The following is a 17,900-nucleotide window of genomic DNA, read 5'->3' on the forward strand; positions in this document are numbered from 1 at the left end:
ATTAAGTGTTTGCTAGCTTTAACAATAACAATGGTGAAAATAAAATTACATTTCAACTGAACAATTTTTTCAGGTCTAAAAAAAAAACTAGGTTTTCTACTAAATTAGACCCATCTTTAACAAACAGGCTCTCCAATCCTTCAAATAAAAGGGGACCATTCTTGTGGTGGAATCAACCAATTGACATTGTCATGGAATATGTTTAAAAAGAAAACCTATCTATCTATCTATCTATCTATCTATCTATCACATATATACGAATATAATTTGAATCTGAAATAGACAGCTTTTGTAACATTATAAATGTATTTAGTCACTTTTGATCAATTTTATGCATCCTTGATAAATACAAATTTCTTTACACAGAAAAACAAACAAACTAAAATCTTACTGACCCCAAACTTTTGAACAGAAGTGTTAAACTTTATATTTCAGATAAATGATGTACTTTTATTACACCTTCTAGAACCCTGAAATAAAACTATTATTGATAATGACAATACATGTTTCCTGAGCAGCAAATTAGCATATTAGAATGATTTCTGAAGGAAGTTATGATGCTAAAAATTCAGCTTTGCATCACCGGGATAAATACATATTCAATACCTGACTGTGAATATACTAGACCAGGTGACCTACTGTACATCAGACCCCAAATATGCTGATCATCAATCCAAAATCTTTTTATCAGTATTAGTTAAACTTTGCATACCCAAAGACACTTTCTCAGACAGTAGAGTTCAGACAAGACAAGAATGAAATCTCTGTACAAAACCATGTTTTTATTTAGTTGTTTTTGGATTTCTTTTTAATGACATACAACACAAGACCTGCAGAGTAAACAAAACAAAAAAAGAAGAAAGAAAAGTCAACAGGAAAAATTGAAAAGATGTAATTTGATAAAAGCTAGAAAGCAGTTCAAAAATATGCATAATAAAACAAAATAAATAAAAGGCTGGTCTTTGTTATCCCTTGTAGTTATAGGATATAGTTTGAATACAGCTTAATATGATGTACAAAATATCACACAGTGATAAATTGCTATTAAAAAATAAAAACGCATAACAAAAAAGTCCGTTTTACCTTGGCTGTGGACTGAAACTTTTTTCTTTTCTTTTTTCTCTTAAATTTCCATACAATTTTCATTTTTTAGGCTTTTACACGATCACAAGCAATTCTTAAGCCTAGCAAAAAAGGTACTACTGTCGTCATACACCTTATTACTAGTAATCATAATGATAATATGTCTATCAAAGAAAAGCATATACGTGAGAAAATGGGAAACTTACATTATGCATCGGCAGCTTGTCAAACATATAAACATTCTCGGTTTCTTTTCTTTTCTTTTTTTTTACACAGACTCGTCCTCTCTCGGTAAGGAATGTGTTATGTTATAATAATTTCAAGACTCGTATTGCAACGAAGGGTGCGGAAAAAGGTGTACAAAAAAGACAGCAGGACTCGTCTAAACACCCATGCAACCGGCAGTCTTTGGAAGAGAACTTAATGCGGCAATACGTAGATGAACCGAACTGTTTGTGTTATTCTACACGTGTAGTGTAGCATAAAGCTAACCGTTAGTGTGCGGTGCGAAGTTTCTAGGAAAAGAGGAAAGCAGCAAAGGATTATGAGATTCCACTGAACGAAAGTCTGTGGTCACGTGACATTCATTGACTGGGCGAACATCCCAAAATGAATTATACAAAGGACACAACATAACATTGTCCATTAATAAAATTACTCCAAGAGGTTTCTACACTTGCTAACTCGAAAATCCAGACCGCTTTTCTTGCCCCCCCTCCCATTTTCTGGGTTGGATAGAATGATTTTAGATGGACGCGGTCTGGTTAAGGGCCGGCATGGCTCCATTATGCTAAATCGCTCTTTATGGCCCATCAGTCTTTCTGTCGCTTCTGACTTGCCTTCTGGCCTCGTCTACGACCACGGAAAACCAGTAAAGGGTAAAAATAAACCCTGCAAAACGGAAACTGGCCAAAACATGATGTGACCTTTGATCTCCAGAGCTCAAGACCAGGCTCACTCAACTAAGGAACCTAAAGATCAGATTCAGATGATTCTTCATCTCACCTGCATTTTGATTCCTTGCTTAGCCAACAAAAAGCAAGCAGACCCACTTTTATTTACATTAAAAGAGCCATGAGAGCTATTTTACCCTGAAACACCTCCTTCTCTTGCCTTGACTAAGGGTACAAGACCCGTCAAGTTGACTTTTTTAATGCGTCTACCTTTAAGTTTCACCACTGGACTTCAACCTCTTGGTAAATCAAGCGTATACTGCGGGCACTCGTTTTCACGTTGTCACTTAAAACGCACGTTCGAGCTTCACTTTGTTCTCTGCTTTTCAGGGAAAAAAAGAACTTAGGTCGAGATCACAGATGTCGAGAAACTCAAGAATCGACAATACAGCTGCACTTAAACAGTGGAACTTGTAGTTTGTTCAAAAAAAGATGTTTTTATTGGAGACAATCATCAACCGAAGATCCTCAGGCGTAGATATGGAGTTTATCTTCTTAAAAATACCCTGACAAAACCTTAAAAGCCACTTCGGCAAACCAGATGTATTCTGAAATTTCAGACACACTGGCTACATTTCTGAAATGCCAAAGAACTGTACATGATGACTGAGGAATGGCAGGGGTCAACCGAGATTTGATACTTTACGACCCTCGTCGTGAACAGGTCCCTGATTCAGAGATCTTAGCACCAAGGTTGTGAAACAAGAGTGCTATGTACAGCGCATCCTGCTTATGTACAGAAATTAGTTACTCATCCAACTGCAGATCTTCCCAAAAAAGTCTTCCGACCGATATCGAACACTACAATAAATACACTACTCAACAGTCACCTGACTATTACGGATAATGCCACCTGATTGGTTATGAACGAAGACGATGATTGCGAAAGGCTTGTGCTGGCACCGTCACACACACAGATACACACGTGTTTGGTTTTACTTCAAGGTGTAGTCGTCATATGAATGAAATGTGTGTAGGAAGTGATTATGAAAGGCTGAAATACTAAGGCTTTTAGCTGTGAGGCTAAAGGTAAAGCTGTGTTGTACTTCGCAGCTGAACCAAAACCAATTTTTTTTTAAATTAAACTCATCTAAAGCAGTCTTTGGAATGAAATGCATCGATCACCTCATGTTGCTAGGCGACAGTTATGTGAGGACATTAATTCACAGATTAGCACTAATGCAAGTTACATTGAGAAAATGTGCAGGCTTGGGTAATGTCTTGTTTACCGAGAGCCTTCAAATCCTCAACCTAAACCGAGCTTGACATTAAAATCCAGGGTGTGTGTTGTGTTAAGGTGTGTGTTTGGTTGGTCCATCCGTCAACAGATTGGACATTCTTCGCAACACACTGTGCAGATTGTTAGTAGTGTCATCTAAAACTGAAATCAGGACCAGAGCAGCAAACTCATTAGTATTGAAAGCGGTAGAGTTTGTATCACAACATGTGAGGCATTAAAGAATGATGGGTCGTGTGCCTTTTAGACAGGCAGTGATGTGTAGAACATTGTTCCCCTCGTTTGAGTGAGTGTGTGAGTGTGAGTGTGTGTGTGTGTGTGTGCAGATATTCGGTGTTTCACGCTTTTGGCCCAGTAGTGGGTGGCTCCCCTGAAAAGAGATAAAACAAAAATGAGCTCATGGCTTCACATGAACACGTTCCCATGCACACATGACAAGTAACAGGTGCTGCAAATGATTTTAGCCATTTTAATAACTTGCGACAAACATAAAAAACGGAATTAGAACCAGGGCTTGAAATTTACTTTTTTGCTCATCAGACACTGTGGCTAATGGTTTTCCAAAGTTACTAGCCACTCAGCATTTTCACTGGTCAAAATTTTAACATTGATACCGTGGGAAATATATAATATATACATTTTTCAATTGTCGTCTTTTAAAAAGGCATCTGAAATAATAAATTAGTATTAGTCAAATATAGATTTTTCGATATATAGATACTGAAGTATCTGAAACGCTACTGTTGGGAAGGAACAACCAATCAGATCAGTCGTTACTCCATTATGTGAGTCACTTTCTGTTCCCGATGAGCCGACCACGCTAGCTACCACTTGGGTTTCTCCAGCATGTGCACTAAACTTAACTTTCATGGTCAAAGTGGATATGTTTAAGTTGTGCGTCAATGATACCATGCAAGTAATTTAATGAGTGTTGTCTATTGATGAATAATCAAAACATTGTGCGTTCGTTTGTCTATGAGGTGACGACTAACCTAGAGTCTAGCCTAAGATGTTAATTTAATATGCATATATTCCAAATACACTTGACTTCAGTATAATAATGATCACTGATTAATGCTTTCACAGTGTATAAATGTACGTTTGAATAATGTATAGATCTGTTCTGTAATTATATATATTTGTTAGTTTAATGTGTAATGACTCCCGCAAAAGACATTTATGAGCGCTATTATGTTTATAATAGAACGATATTGGGATAAATGCCAGTTGTTGTTAATGATGATGGAAATGTTTGATATTAGCTGATTATTGTTTATTATTCACATATTACCTCAGATACCACGTCTGATAAGATAATTCCATGCCATGCCCTGTGGTCTGACTGTGCTGATTATTCATGCTGGACTTAAATAAAACTGTTACTTCTGATTCCTGCCACCTGTGTTCTGACCGACACACCAGTGCGAGCACGGCTAGTTTGAACCAGTGCAATACAGTCCTAAGTAAACTGAATAACAGCTACCAATACCCGCTTCCCGAAGAATAGACACTCGATACCAAATGCGCTTTCTCACTCTCTCATCTCTCCGACAGCGAGTTGACACACATGCACGCACTCACTCACTCACTCACTCACTCACTCACTCACTCACTCACTCACTCACTCACTCACTCACTCACTCACTCACTCACTCACTCACTCACTCACTCACTCACTCACTCACTCACTCACTCCGCATACGTGTAACGGTATAATGGATCAGTGCGTCAGGTTTTAAAGTGACAGCAGCCTAGTATACCTGCTGCCAAATAATGCGATAATATTAAAAATATCTCAGTGGCATTTTTTCCCCATGGTATTAATGTCAAAATTGTGGCCAGTGAAAATGCTGAGTGGCTAGTAACTTTGGAAAACCACAAACCACAGTGTTCTGGTGAGAAAAAAAGTTAATGTCAAGCCCTGTGTATAAATATCAAATAAAATATTTGAAATATATCATGATATAGATTTTGGCATATACTGGCGCAATTGCATACAGAACTTATAACTCATAATGCTTATAATGTGCATTTACCAGTGAGAAAATCAAACGAAGATCTTGGCGAGCGCGTCGGCCCCAGCGCTGGCGATGAAGGGCTGCGACGGGTGAAAGGCCACGTCATGAATGGCCTCATCGTGTTTTTTCCTATGTGCTGTGATCTCCTGCACACACGTGCGATTGTCCAGCATCCACAAGCGCACCGAGCAGTCATGACCTGAGAGAAACATAAAACACAAGATAAAGATTGCAGAGATGACACTTTGTTGACAACTTTCACATTTCCGTGAGAATGGTCTGTTGACGTGGATGTGTTTGGAAGGCTTCAGTTGGCTTGTTGTTTTGTTCTCTGACGTCACACACTCCATGCCAGTGTAATTTTACTTACTGCCGGAGATGAGGTAAGTGCCTTTAGGGTCTGTGGTAAGACAGGTTACAGCATCCAGGTGAGCCACCATGGAATGAATCACTTTCCCTGAAGCCACAACGAGAGGGAGGAAAAAGATTAGGTCATGCGAGACATTTTTGATACTCTGATATCCCAAGTTCTGGCTCAACCAATGGGATTAGATTATGTTTCTAATTCATCCTTTTTAAAGGGATAGTTCACCCAAAAATGTCAATTTTGTCATCATTTACTCGCCCTCAAGTTGTTCCAAACCTGTATGAGTTTCTCTCTTCTGCTGAACTCAAAAGAAGATATTTTGAAGAATGTCGCGAACCAAACATTAGATGGACCCCATTGACTTACATAGTAATTTTTGGTAACACTTTATTTTAAAGTTTCTTTGTTACATTGTAATATTAAGTAATTACATGAACTTACTATAGGGTTAGGATTAGGGTTTGGTTGAGTTGCATGTAATTATGCATAATTTATAGTTATTAATATAGTAACTGCATGTAACATATGTAACAATGACACTGTAAAATAAAGGGTTACTTCATTTTTCCCCCCCATACTATGGAAGTCAATGGGGTCCATTGAGATGCAAATTAGCTTTTGCTATGCTCCCTATGTGCAATACATATTTTCCAGTTTTGACTGGGATCATGTCTTTTTTGTACTGTCTCTATACAAATAAACTTATAAATAAAATAAATAAATAAACTGTTTGGATACCCATATTAAATAAATATCTTTTGTGTTCAGAAGAAGAAGAAACACTTCATACATGTTTTGTACAGCTTGAAGGTGAGTAAATGATGACAGAATTTTCACTATCCCTTTAAGCAAGGTTTCCCAGAATGGGATTCATGAGAGAACTGCAGGGGGTCAGTGAAAGGCTAATAATGAATTAAATTATTAAAATATAAAATCAAGTAATTTTAACACCTACTTGCATTAAACAACATCAGAGGACCGTGAACATGGAAATGTCTTGTTAAATGATTAAAATCTTAACTTTAAATTTAAAAAAGGGTTGGCTAGCGCAAAAAAAAAAAAACTCTTTAAAGTATTCCTGCAAAAATAAGGCGACAAAAAAAAGAAAAAAAAGAAATCTATATAAACCTTACTTGATGACTTGAGTAACCATCCTGACTCATCCACAAATTTCACATTTTACCTTTAAGACCATTTCCACTGCTGACACATATCCACAAAATCAATAAAAATGTCCTAATGTGGTGGAAAATAACGCCACAGGTAGTGCCCCGCTGGGTTCACGTTCCAGCTGTCATTTCTTCACGGGCTAATCTTTCACACCAAGAATGTTATTCGCTTTTCTTCAACTGCTCTAGCTATATAAACTGGTGATTAAAGGTTGGTGTCTGGCTTCAATTCGATTGAGGTATTTTTATACCGGAGGTTATTTTAACTGCTTTGAGAGGTCTATTATGACTGCACCGTAGGAGAGTCAAATGGATTTGCTGAAGTATTTACAGTTCCCACAGTGCACAGCTGGAAAATACGCAGTGAGTGTTATTATGGGCCTCAACATTGCCACAAGTTCACGACACACACACACCTGTCTTGTTGTCCAGGTAGCGGATGGTACGATTCTCGTGGGCTGTAATGGAAACCGGTTGGGACGGATGGCTGACCACACGGTTAATCAGCTCGCTGCCTGCAGGGGGCGGTAAAGGAAAACACTTTTATTATTGTACAACAGGTTGAGTCAACATTAAATTGCATTCATAACCCATTTTACTTCTGTAATGTGATTACGAGTGCAACTATGATTTTCAATGTAGTTCAAGAATTTTATCATCAGTTACTTATCTACCATCAATAACACCTGTTCACACACACACATATATATATATATATATATATACATACACACACACAGACACACACACACACACACACATACATACACACAGACACACAAACACGTATTTAATTTTATAATAATTAATAAACAATGTTGCAAGCAGGATTTGATCTTGTATCATTCCCATGAGTGAGCTCCACAGCAAAAAAATAATAATAAACCTGACTGTTTATGTTTTACAAAAGCCCTACTTGCCATTATATTCCAGGTTAAGTGGAACTTTATTGATAGCATCTATGGCATGCTGTCAATCCCCACAGACATTATTTTGACTTGTCTCGGTTTGTAAAAAAAAAAAAAAAAAGTGTGTTGACAATGCTTTTACAATAGAAGTCTAAGGGGCAATTGTATACTGGAAAAACTGTTAAATACATTTAAACACAGTTTATACAAGATAAATATAGTGTGATAGAGTCGCTTATCAACAGTCCATGCAGTTATGGCAAAACTCATCACAAAAAAACCAACAGCAGTAAACACGGTAAAATGTGAGCAAAGATGTCAAGAAAGGAACACATAACTACATGATTTATCTATCTGTTCAGCACTTTTCCATGGAACATATTCCACTCACAAAAAAAAATGCAGGGAATGCATAATAAGAAGTGCATCTAGATAAGACGAGACAATAATCCCATTCAGACAACTAGACCTACAGCTAAAATACACCACATTTTGGTTACATTACATATGGATTAATTAATAAAAGCTTTAAAAAAATGTAAGATGCACAATTTTGCCTTCAAAGACAATCTCCAACTTTCAGTGTATTACTGCAAACAAGTTTTATTTTTTATTATTTACTTTCTGTCGTAGGCCTAATTGACAGCATAGCAAATACAACAGAGCAGAATATTAATTTGGGTTGTGTTGTCAATTTTGCTCTATTTAACACTGTGACACAGTGATTTTGGAGCACTTTCAAAATCTTCAAATGCACAGTGACAACAAAAACAACAGTGTCTGAAAATGGGACCGGAGTCGTCTACCTACTGAACTCAACATGTTGGTTTAGATGCAAAAATCACACACGCTGCAGACACACACACACACACAGTGATTTCATTAAGCCCACAAACTCACTTTCTGTGTGCTGCCTGAGGCCGAAGCAAGAGCTCGGAAAACAAAGCAGCCCTTTTTTATTCAAGCGAACGGTAACACGAGAGGCATGGCTGGCAAGCGGAGGGGAGAAGGGGCGGAGGGGACTTGGCGAGGGGACTAAATGAGTATGTGCTCCACCGTGCTGAAATAGTCTTTTGTGGCCCAGGCGTCAGGGTGATGAGGCAGGTAAGCCAATAGGAATGCCACATTGATCCCCAGACCATAGTCAGGACTTTATTACTTTGAAAAGAAAAATAGAAATGAATGGAGATGGAAGTAAGGATGTGAATGGAAAAGTTTTGTTTTATAAATTCATAAGATTTTTTCAGTACTTTTGAAGGATACTGATTCTTGAGTCTTTTTGACCAATTAATTGAAAATAATCAGTATATAGGCTAGGTGGCACGAAATCAGAACTACTGTAGTTTTAGAATCAGAACTACTGTAGTTTTAAACTCCCAAGCCTAGACACACATAAAAGACCCTTATTGTGCCGATAGTGATGGTATATGATGCTAATACTATAATGGCACTTTGTTATGTCTTGTGAAAATTTTACTTAATTGTATTGAATGTGCACTTGTAATGTACATAAAATCTTAAAAGTTAGGCTGATATGTTTTTTTTAAAACTTGAACCTGCAAATAATATATTAATTCAATACAAGGCAATTAAAGTGTAATTAAGAGCATGCGCTTTCATGACTGTTTTTAAACACTTAAATACACGTTTTTACACTACAGTACGTTTTAATAATCTTTTATCGTGCTTTAAAGAAGTAAACAAAGTTAGAGAAGGCAATTTTGGAGAGGCTAGCAATAGCAAGCTAGCTTTGAAAGCATAAGGTCCGAGCCTCCCTTCAGAGCTTCTCAAAATCCACGCCTCCTTCCAAACACATGAACAGCCAGAGTCCGCACTGCGTCACGCGTTAAAGTTACCTCATGTCTCAAAGCACTTAACATTACAATAATAATGAACGTAAACAACTTACAGAGCTCTTATTTGTACCGCCTTACTGCTGCAGGTCCATTTCGGCGTTGATAGTGTTGACTTAGAAACGCATAAATCCGAGTCTGAGGGCGTGAAAAGCTCCGGGTAGCCGTATCTAAATTAAGGTTACGACATGCGTGAACCAGAATAAGCTCGTTGTTTTGGTTCAGGACGATCTGTAAAAGGTGGCTGCCTTTGTTTTTGGCGATCGGTGGCTGTCAGTCTTCAACTCTTTGCTGCATAGCCTCATGTGCAACATTATCTGTTTAATAATTCATGTGCAATATTCCTTGCTGCTATTTATTTCACCATAACAATTCTCTAATAATGTAAATATCGTACCCACACTCATATTTTTCTTTATTTTTCTTTATATGTATACTCTTATATATTATAGGCCTATACTTTTTATCTATCTACTTTTTATTATTATTCTTTTCCTTATGCCTTGACAGGTGTGCAATTATGACAAAGAATTTCCCCTTGTGGGATCAATAAAAGTACTTCTGATTCTGATTCTGATGTTCGCGCTGATGACGTGTGGAGGTATGCAAACATTGACAGGCAGGTAGGACAAACAAAAAATGTTTTGGTGTATGTACAAAATGTACAAAAAGATATATGTACATTTTTATTTATTTATATTTAGACATAGCTCTATAAGCCTATTAATTGCTATCAGGATGTGAAGAGTGTTTCAAACAGCATGTAACAAAAAGGGGTTTTGAAAAGCATTGCCTATTATGTTGATGTGTTGACATACTAAAGCCCATGTAAAGTACTTGAAATTGTAACTTCAGTGTGTTATTCATTAATATATTTAAGATTATTGTATACACTAATATAGCCTACTAAATTGCAACTTCATCATTACAAATATGTAATTACAAATATAATTAAATACATGAGCCTATAAGTTTCAATAAAATGACATTAAAGTATATTTTAGTTTACTATAACTACTTTTGGACAGTACATTTTAACCAAATTTCAAAGACAAAAAAAATTATTAAATGGCATAAAGATGTATGTTTTAAAGTCCTATTTAAGTGGGTCAAAAAATCACTACTAATTCTTCACAAGGGGTAAGTTTACAATGGTACTACTGAATGATAACCATATTGCACCATGGCACATGTCCATAAAAACATGGTAATACCACTGTACTTTTTTGTTCAAGACAGCAACAGGGAGCTCAGTATTTGAAAACACACACATAAATGCCTGTCTGCCGGTGTGACTGGAACCAGACTTCTCTCTTCACCCTGAGATCATATGTTTACCCACTGTGGTAACCCACCCATTTAACTTTCTGCAGCAATCCGGCTTGGAAACACTAAACACAAAACCTCTGTTCTTACACTCATGCACATTCACACATACACACACATACACTGCTCCACCTTCTCCAAAATCGCAAATTGCACACTACACCCACACCTAACGTTCACACCGTCCTACATTACAGTCGATCCAAGCACATGTGAGACTGACACCTCATTCCACTCGTTTATGCTTTTTTCAAGGCGAAGTTAAGCTGCTTTGATTTGTATTATAATACAAAATCTTCATTCTTCCAAAGAAACCAACCAAACCATGGTTGGTCTGAAAAGAATATAATCCTAATGGGATTAATTACATACTGATTTACTAACAGCATGGCATTCAACAACACATTTCAAAACCAAAAGTTGTGCCAACTATGAAATTAAGGCCTTACTAACAGCAGTATTTGTGTGTCAGTGTATACTAAATGGATTCAACATCCTTCTAGCTAAATATAATGTTGTTTCAAACAAACAGAGATGTGCTACATACAAAAACAGGAACCAAAAATAATGTTGATGCCATTTTTCATTTGTCAGTTTGTTGGAAGCTCATATGGCTTTTAAATATTAAACATGATATAGACATCTATAGTAAAATAATAAATAAAGAACAGCCTAGTAACAATAGCAACACCCTGGCAACCAGCCACAACACCCTAGTATCGTAATGGCTACTTTTGCACAGTTCTTCTAGAACCGTTCGAGTAAAATTCTAGTTGTTACTACTTCATAATAAAGATTTTCGTCAAACATTCTAAGAAGCTTTAAGAAGACCAAGTTAGAACACTTTTATTGCAGTAACAATCACTGTTAACTGTGGTATTTTGGTGGAAACTGGTGTGACGGGTGTGCCATACTGCCCTGGGTAACAGAAACCATCTGTGACCTCATAATTGAGCACCCAACATACTGAAAGAGTAATCTGGACACACCTCCAACCTCCAAATCCCAGCTAGACCAAAAACAGAAGTTTGCTTTTGTTCCTCACTTGTTTGTTTTCTCTTTTTGAACTGACCAATGAAAGCTAATGCCGCAAAGTGCATGTATGCATTATGAAACTATTGTCATTATTCTTTCAAAAACTAACTGTGGCTGTACCATGGTACAACGACTGTATCATGTGCTAATTTAATGGTACTTTGACATACACCATTGAACTGAATGATTACATTTTCGATGGTTTACTATTTACATTGTAGAATTTTGGTGCGGCCTAAAAGAATAGTCTGTTTTTTTCTTTTTCAAAATTTGCAGTATGCATCATAATCCTATTCCACAGTTCCATAGTTAAACAGCTTATAAATCACAAGCCTTTATGTTAGGCAAAACTCCAAAGGAAGTGTAAATGTGTATGACAGAAAATCCTGTCTGAGGAAAGTGATCTGCTGCTGGCGCTGTACTTTGTCACAGAGAAACCCATTATATTTTACACCTGGAAATGTGTTTTTGTTTGGTGCTGACAGTGAAGTATCTCAGGCAAGAAACATCTATTTCACATTAACTCATCTTGTAATTGGGCCCAGTGAATTGCCATTACATTTGCCACACCATAGATATATTTTATTTTATTTTTATTGTAATATAGATATTGCTTCCACTATCTATATGGACTTAAATAAAATAAAACACAAACAACATAAAATTGTATTATTATTCAAATCAGTCTGTGTAGATCAAACATGAAGTTCACTCTATGTTTAATCAAAGAAGGTGAGCAGATTTCTTCTAATCCAGGGACCAGCAACTCTTATCTAAATCTTCAACATTTAGATTAAAATGCAAAACAGCTTTAAGATCAGCTCATAAGAAAATATCCCTAACAAAACAAAAAGCCAAAGATTGTCTCTCTTGTCTTTTCTCTTTTCACTTTTGTCATTCATTTCCTGTCGATAAGCACACGACCAAATGTGTATTTTGTTTAGTCAAATGGTGGCTAGTACAAAGCGGTAACTTAACCAGGAAATACGGTCTTTCCATGCAAAGACTCTTCACAGCCATGCAAATGAGCAGGAGTAAGAGGACTATATGGGAGTTGCACGGTGCAGAATTACCTGTGACTCCCCTGATACCAGACACTGTGTGCTTTGCAGTGGCCGCATTTGTAAGAAAACAAACGAGTAGTGATTTTTATCCAGCTGCTTATCCTTCCACATGAGTGTTCTTAAAAGTCCTCTTCCCTCAGGAATGGGGAAACACCCTCTGATATCCAACCTCCTTAACCTGTAAGTCTAGAATGGATCTACAGTGTGGTGGGATTAAGATAGCCATAACCTCGGGTTGACACAGGTTGCAGACCAGTGCATGAGTATCTTGGTACACAAGATATGTTTGTTCGTTTCTTTAAGTTTTAAACAGACACATGCAAACTGTGTAATTATAATTATACATTATATTAAAGAGGACACGGTATTACTTGCCAATTTGTTGTGCAAACCACTGAAAATAAAACCACAAATCTGCTCTTTTTCTGCTATTAACACCCCAAGCCTATGAGGCCAGTGGTGGGTGAACAGGAGATTGATGGTGTGAACCATCAATTGGGAACCAGATAAAGCCACACACATTCCTCTCTAGGGAAAGACGACACATGTGACTTAAACCCAACTGTTTGTTTGATGTTCAGCCTGATTATTTAGACGCCTATTTTGTTGCCAACCACATTTACAAAACTCCTCCTAACACCTCATTTCTTTTTTTATTTTTGTTGCTCAGACTCAAAAGAAAGTCAAAACCAGCTATAGAGAAGGTATGTCACATGGAGATGTGCAGAGATGGAACTAACTGCATTGTCTGGGAACCTGCAGTGAGAAAACAAACTCCAGGAGGAAACCTAAGGGAGCGGTTCAGAGGCGGAGGACACACTATGGCCTCCTAGTTTGGGAGGAAACAGGCTTCATTTCCTCCTCTTTATCCCATGGACAATGGACTGCTTACTTGTTGGACCAGCAGGGAAAATAGGCTGGGCAAGGAACTAAAGAGACAACCCAATCAGTGGAGACTGTCCTATCCTGGTGCTTTATGTATTACATAGATGGCAGGACAATTTTGCAGTTCTTTAGAGATTGAGGGAAAGTAAAACTTGTCCTAGAAGAGGATAAATTGAGCCTAGGGGGAGGGATTGACTGATGCCGCCACATTAGCCTCCAAGTGAATGGAAAAAAGTGCCTATGGAACAGAGGGAGCCATTTGAATAAACAGAGAGGGAACACTGTGACTCACTCTGCCTGAAGCCAAGGGGAGATGAGGGAAGGAGCCAAAATCCAAGCTCACAAATCTCCCAATCCAAAAGACACAACCGAGGACTTGTTGTAATCATCTGATTTGTGAGTTAAAGGGAAAAGCAAAGTCATGGTCAGTGTTTCCTATTAAAGTCCGAATCACATTATAAAAATTTGAGGGTTGAAACATTACTAACCCTGAAGGTTCCCTTCCGAGGCAACTTTTGCAACAAGTTTACCTTCACATGGATAACAAAATTCAAGCCTGAGATTCAAACTAGTGGTTGCAAAGCTCTCTGGGGGTTTCAGCAAAAACATAATGACTGGTATAGTGTAGAATAGACAAATGCTTCCTGGAAAAATCTTTTCCCAATGAACCTTTTAAGCTGACCCTGGCCACTGCCCAGAGCATGGAAATCTGATAATTGAATCATCTCGCAGTCTGATTGGCTGATAAAATCTGTTAGGTCCTAATGCAGATCTGAGGCAAGGGCAGTCACACTTGGATGGCCTGTTTCTTGTTCCATTAGTGCAGAATGGGTTCTGTACTGGACTAGGACATTATGTGCATCTGATTTTTACATCAAGGGCTTGATTGAGCCCAACCCAAAAAATGGACAATGTTTTGACATATGCAACCTTTTTATTTGTACTTCCAGTCTTCCATGAGTTTAATATCAGTGAATTAGCAATGTTTGGAGATCAGTGTGGGATATTTATGTGGAGAACTGCTGTGATAAGAATTGCCGTACATTACCACAGCATGTTCTGCATACATTGCATTTCTCTGTGGTCACTGTGTAACGTAAGAAATATTTTTGGCATGCACGGTGTGATGGACTGGGGGGCGGGTCGGCTTTACAGTAAAGAAAAACCCTTCTTACTCTATTTAAGGCGAGACACTACAGGTGAATAGGGTATTTTTTTTAACTAGCAGATATCACCATGAAACTTTGCCAGTTGATTGCCTACATTAAGATGAGAAAAAAATGTATTACAAGTTTTCTGTAATTTAATGTTTAAATATGCAAATTAGACATTATCTAATTAAATATGCGCAAATCTGCATGTATTTTAAAAAACGAAATCTGAGTATTGGATAAAGCCAGGTTCAAAATTATTTTTTCATTGTGTTCACATATTAGATGGGAAAAAAATTACAGAGGGATTTATGGATATCTACTTTTGTTATCCTGTAAATCAGAATATACTGCCAATAGCCTTAAAAAAATGATTTTCGACATGTTTTTTGGAATAAAATGTTATGTAAATCAGGCTAAGAATAATATATTTACAAATCCCTCTGTAAATGTCTTCATAATATTACTAGGTACAGGACTGGAAAGTTTGGTGTATATAGGTGCTACTGACGTGGAGATTTCGGACTTGGAGTGAGAGAGAAAAGTCATTTTGAGAAAACGGGCTTTAAAGAATTAGCATCAGCCAATGAGATCGCGCATTTAGAGTAAAATCCCCCCTTTTACTTTCGCGATTGGTTGCTGATAAAAAGGAAATGACCATATTTGGATCCGGCAGTATTGTACAGCAGAGAGCAAGCTTTCTAACGGTGTGTGTGATGACAGAGTGCAGATCGCGATCGCGGAGCAGAAGGATGATTTATAACGACAACTTTTGATGAGTTTATGAGAAATCTACAGACGCAAACAGGCAAAGTGTAGTAAAATAAAGACCTAAATGTGTATTTCTGACTTTTTTTCACCACAAGTCTGAAAGAAGACATGTTATTGAAGACAAATATCCTAAAATCTCAAAATTGACCAGTGAAAAAAAAACGATGATTTTGCCTACCGTGTCTCGCCTTAAATGTTCAAAAATTACAATGAAAAATCTTCAAAGTCTGGGTTTACTGAAAATAACAGACTTGAAGGTAAACCACAACATTTCCATTGAATTTTCAAATATAAACTGCTCTGGAAAATTTTACATAAACAATGGAGAACATAATACACAAACTCTGAAGGCAAACACACTTCTTCAAAACTTTTTAACTTCTGTTTGAGCTTAGCAAAGGTGCTAGTGCATACAGTATCAAGGCACAACATACTGAGTGGTGCTTACCTTCTGATCCACAATTGAACAAGCAATTTGTTTGATGTAGGCCAGGTCTGCAGTCTGAGGTAGAAGCACAGACTCTCTAGTCAGCCCAATCTGTATGATGAAGGAGACACCAGCTGGCGCCGGAGGCCCAGACGGCATTCCAGATGCCCCGCCGGGACCTTGGGCAACCATCATGTCCACTGTAGGGAACCCTGGGGTTTGAGATGTATGGACAGAGACCGGTGTCCCCTGATGCACCACCACTGACCCAGGTGGAGATGGGCCACCCGGGGGGAAGAAGACCTGGGACATGGGTCCCGGAGACATGAAGGGACTGACATTGGCCATGCTGAAGAGTCAAAGACAGTCAAGAGAGAGATAAGACTGGGTAGTGTGAGGCAGCAAACTCACCTACACACACCAGCAGTCACTAACTCATCAATAGTGGCCGTCCCTGCTGTGTGTCCCGTGTCTCCTAGAGCTTAAAAACAACAGATACCTTTCCAGGAAGTAGCTTTTCTTTCTTCTCGCCCTCTCTTTCACGGTAAGGCTTCTACACGGCTTTCATTCCAGAGAAGGAGCAGGTGAGCAATGCAGATAAAGTTTAGCTTTCAAAGTAAGTATCCCCTCCTCCTCCCGCTTCCTGTTCTCTCGCAACTCCAAAGACAATTTGAAGAGGGACACGTCCAAACTTCAAGGAAACACACTGGTGACATAAAAGAAACAGTAACCAATTTGAAAGCAAAACAAATGCCTGTAGCAGTAATTCCGTCTGCTCAAGATGGCCTCCAAGTACAGCAAATAAGCTGGAGAGAGCTCCTGGTTAGGCTTGCTTTGCAAGTCAGGCTGTGTTTCAGTTTCTTGTCGTGTTGAGCTGTGTCTGCTGTGCCTCAGTGAGAAAACTACTGAGGACACTCCCTCTTCCCCCTGCCTCCACCCCCACTACTTTCTGAACCTTACAGAGCCCAGGAGGAAGTGAGCTGACTGACAGATCTTTTGGCCAATCAGCAGGAAAGAGCTGTGAATGAGAAGCTGTATGAGATCATACATATCTACTTCTGCCTCCTCCCAGTCCCACACACACCTTCTTCCCTCCCTCTCAACTTTTTACGTCTCTCTCTTTGTGTAACACTTTGGCTTGTTTACTCCCCCACCCTGGACCAACTTTGTCCTCCTCTTTTTGCCTGGGGCCCCACACTAACTTGCACTCTTTTCTCAGTCACTCATTCTCTCTCTCTTTCCCCAGTCCCACACCAAATATCTGATCTGTGTAAACACACCAAATTAATCCGCCCACGTGTAATCCTGCAGCCGGACTAACTCTACGAAAGGTGGGAGTTCTGCATATTTTCCCCTTGAATGGATGAGTGTCAGTTCACAGTTAAGAAACAACATTGCATTCATCACAAATCTCTGAGAACTCAAATCAAATTAAACAAACAATTAAGTGTTTGCTAGCTTTAACAATAACAATGGTGAAAATAAAATTACATTTCAACTGAACAATTTTTTCAGGTCTAAAAAAAAAACTAGGTTTTCTACTAAATTAGACCCATCTTTAACAAACAGGCTCTCCAATCCTTCAAATAAAAGGGGACCATTCTTGTGGTGGAATCAACCAATTGACATTGTCATGGAATATGTTTAAAAAGA

At 38.1% G+C, this 17,900-nt stretch overlaps 1 protein-coding gene across 2 annotated transcripts; it reads right to left on the minus strand.

Moving 5' to 3' along the window:
- Positions 1-761: 761 nt before the first annotated feature.
- On the minus strand, positions 762-17,154 carry LOC143716418 (striatin-4-like). 2 transcript variants are annotated; one of them, XM_077208963.1, is made up of 7 exons: positions 16,269-17,154; positions 14,387-14,428; positions 14,191-14,287; positions 7,244-7,342; positions 5,662-5,748; positions 5,310-5,490; positions 762-3,643 (listed from the first exon to the last, which is right to left on the minus strand). In XM_077208963.1, exons 1-6 carry the CDS (start codon positions 16,593-16,595, stop codon positions 5,321-5,323), a joined length of 822 nt encoding a protein of 273 aa, XP_077065078.1. In that variant the 5' UTR covers positions 16,596-17,154; the 3' UTR covers positions 762-3,643; positions 5,310-5,320. The 2 variants fall into 2 exon arrangements, with proteins under 2 accessions (XP_077065078.1, XP_077065079.1); XM_077208964.1 differs by lacking the exon at positions 14,387-14,428 and having other exon boundaries at positions 16,269-17,139.
- Positions 17,155-17,900: the final 746 nt, after the last annotated feature.

This window comes from Siphateles boraxobius, unplaced genomic scaffold (genome assembly GCF_051911475.1).
Source record: "Siphateles boraxobius isolate OS27281-9 unplaced genomic scaffold, OSU_SipBor_1 6, whole genome shotgun sequence".
NCBI classification, from domain to species: Eukaryota; Metazoa; Chordata; class Actinopteri; order Cypriniformes; family Leuciscidae; genus Siphateles; species Siphateles boraxobius.

Bases quoted from the DNA above. Each gene is read 5' to 3' on its own strand.
- LOC143716418 (XM_077208963.1), bottom strand. From the start codon at position 16,595: ATGGCCAATGTCAGTCCCTTCATGTCTCCGGGACCCATGTCCCAGGTC. The intron at 7,343-14,190 runs GTGAGTCACAGT...CGCCCCCTGCAG, and splicing joins TCCCCTTGGCTTCAGGCAGA to GCAGCGAGCTGATTAACCGT. The intron at 5,749-7,243 runs GTGTGTGTGTGT...TTGTGGCTTCAG, and splicing joins CTACCTGGACAACAAGACAG to GGAAAGTGATTCATTCCATG.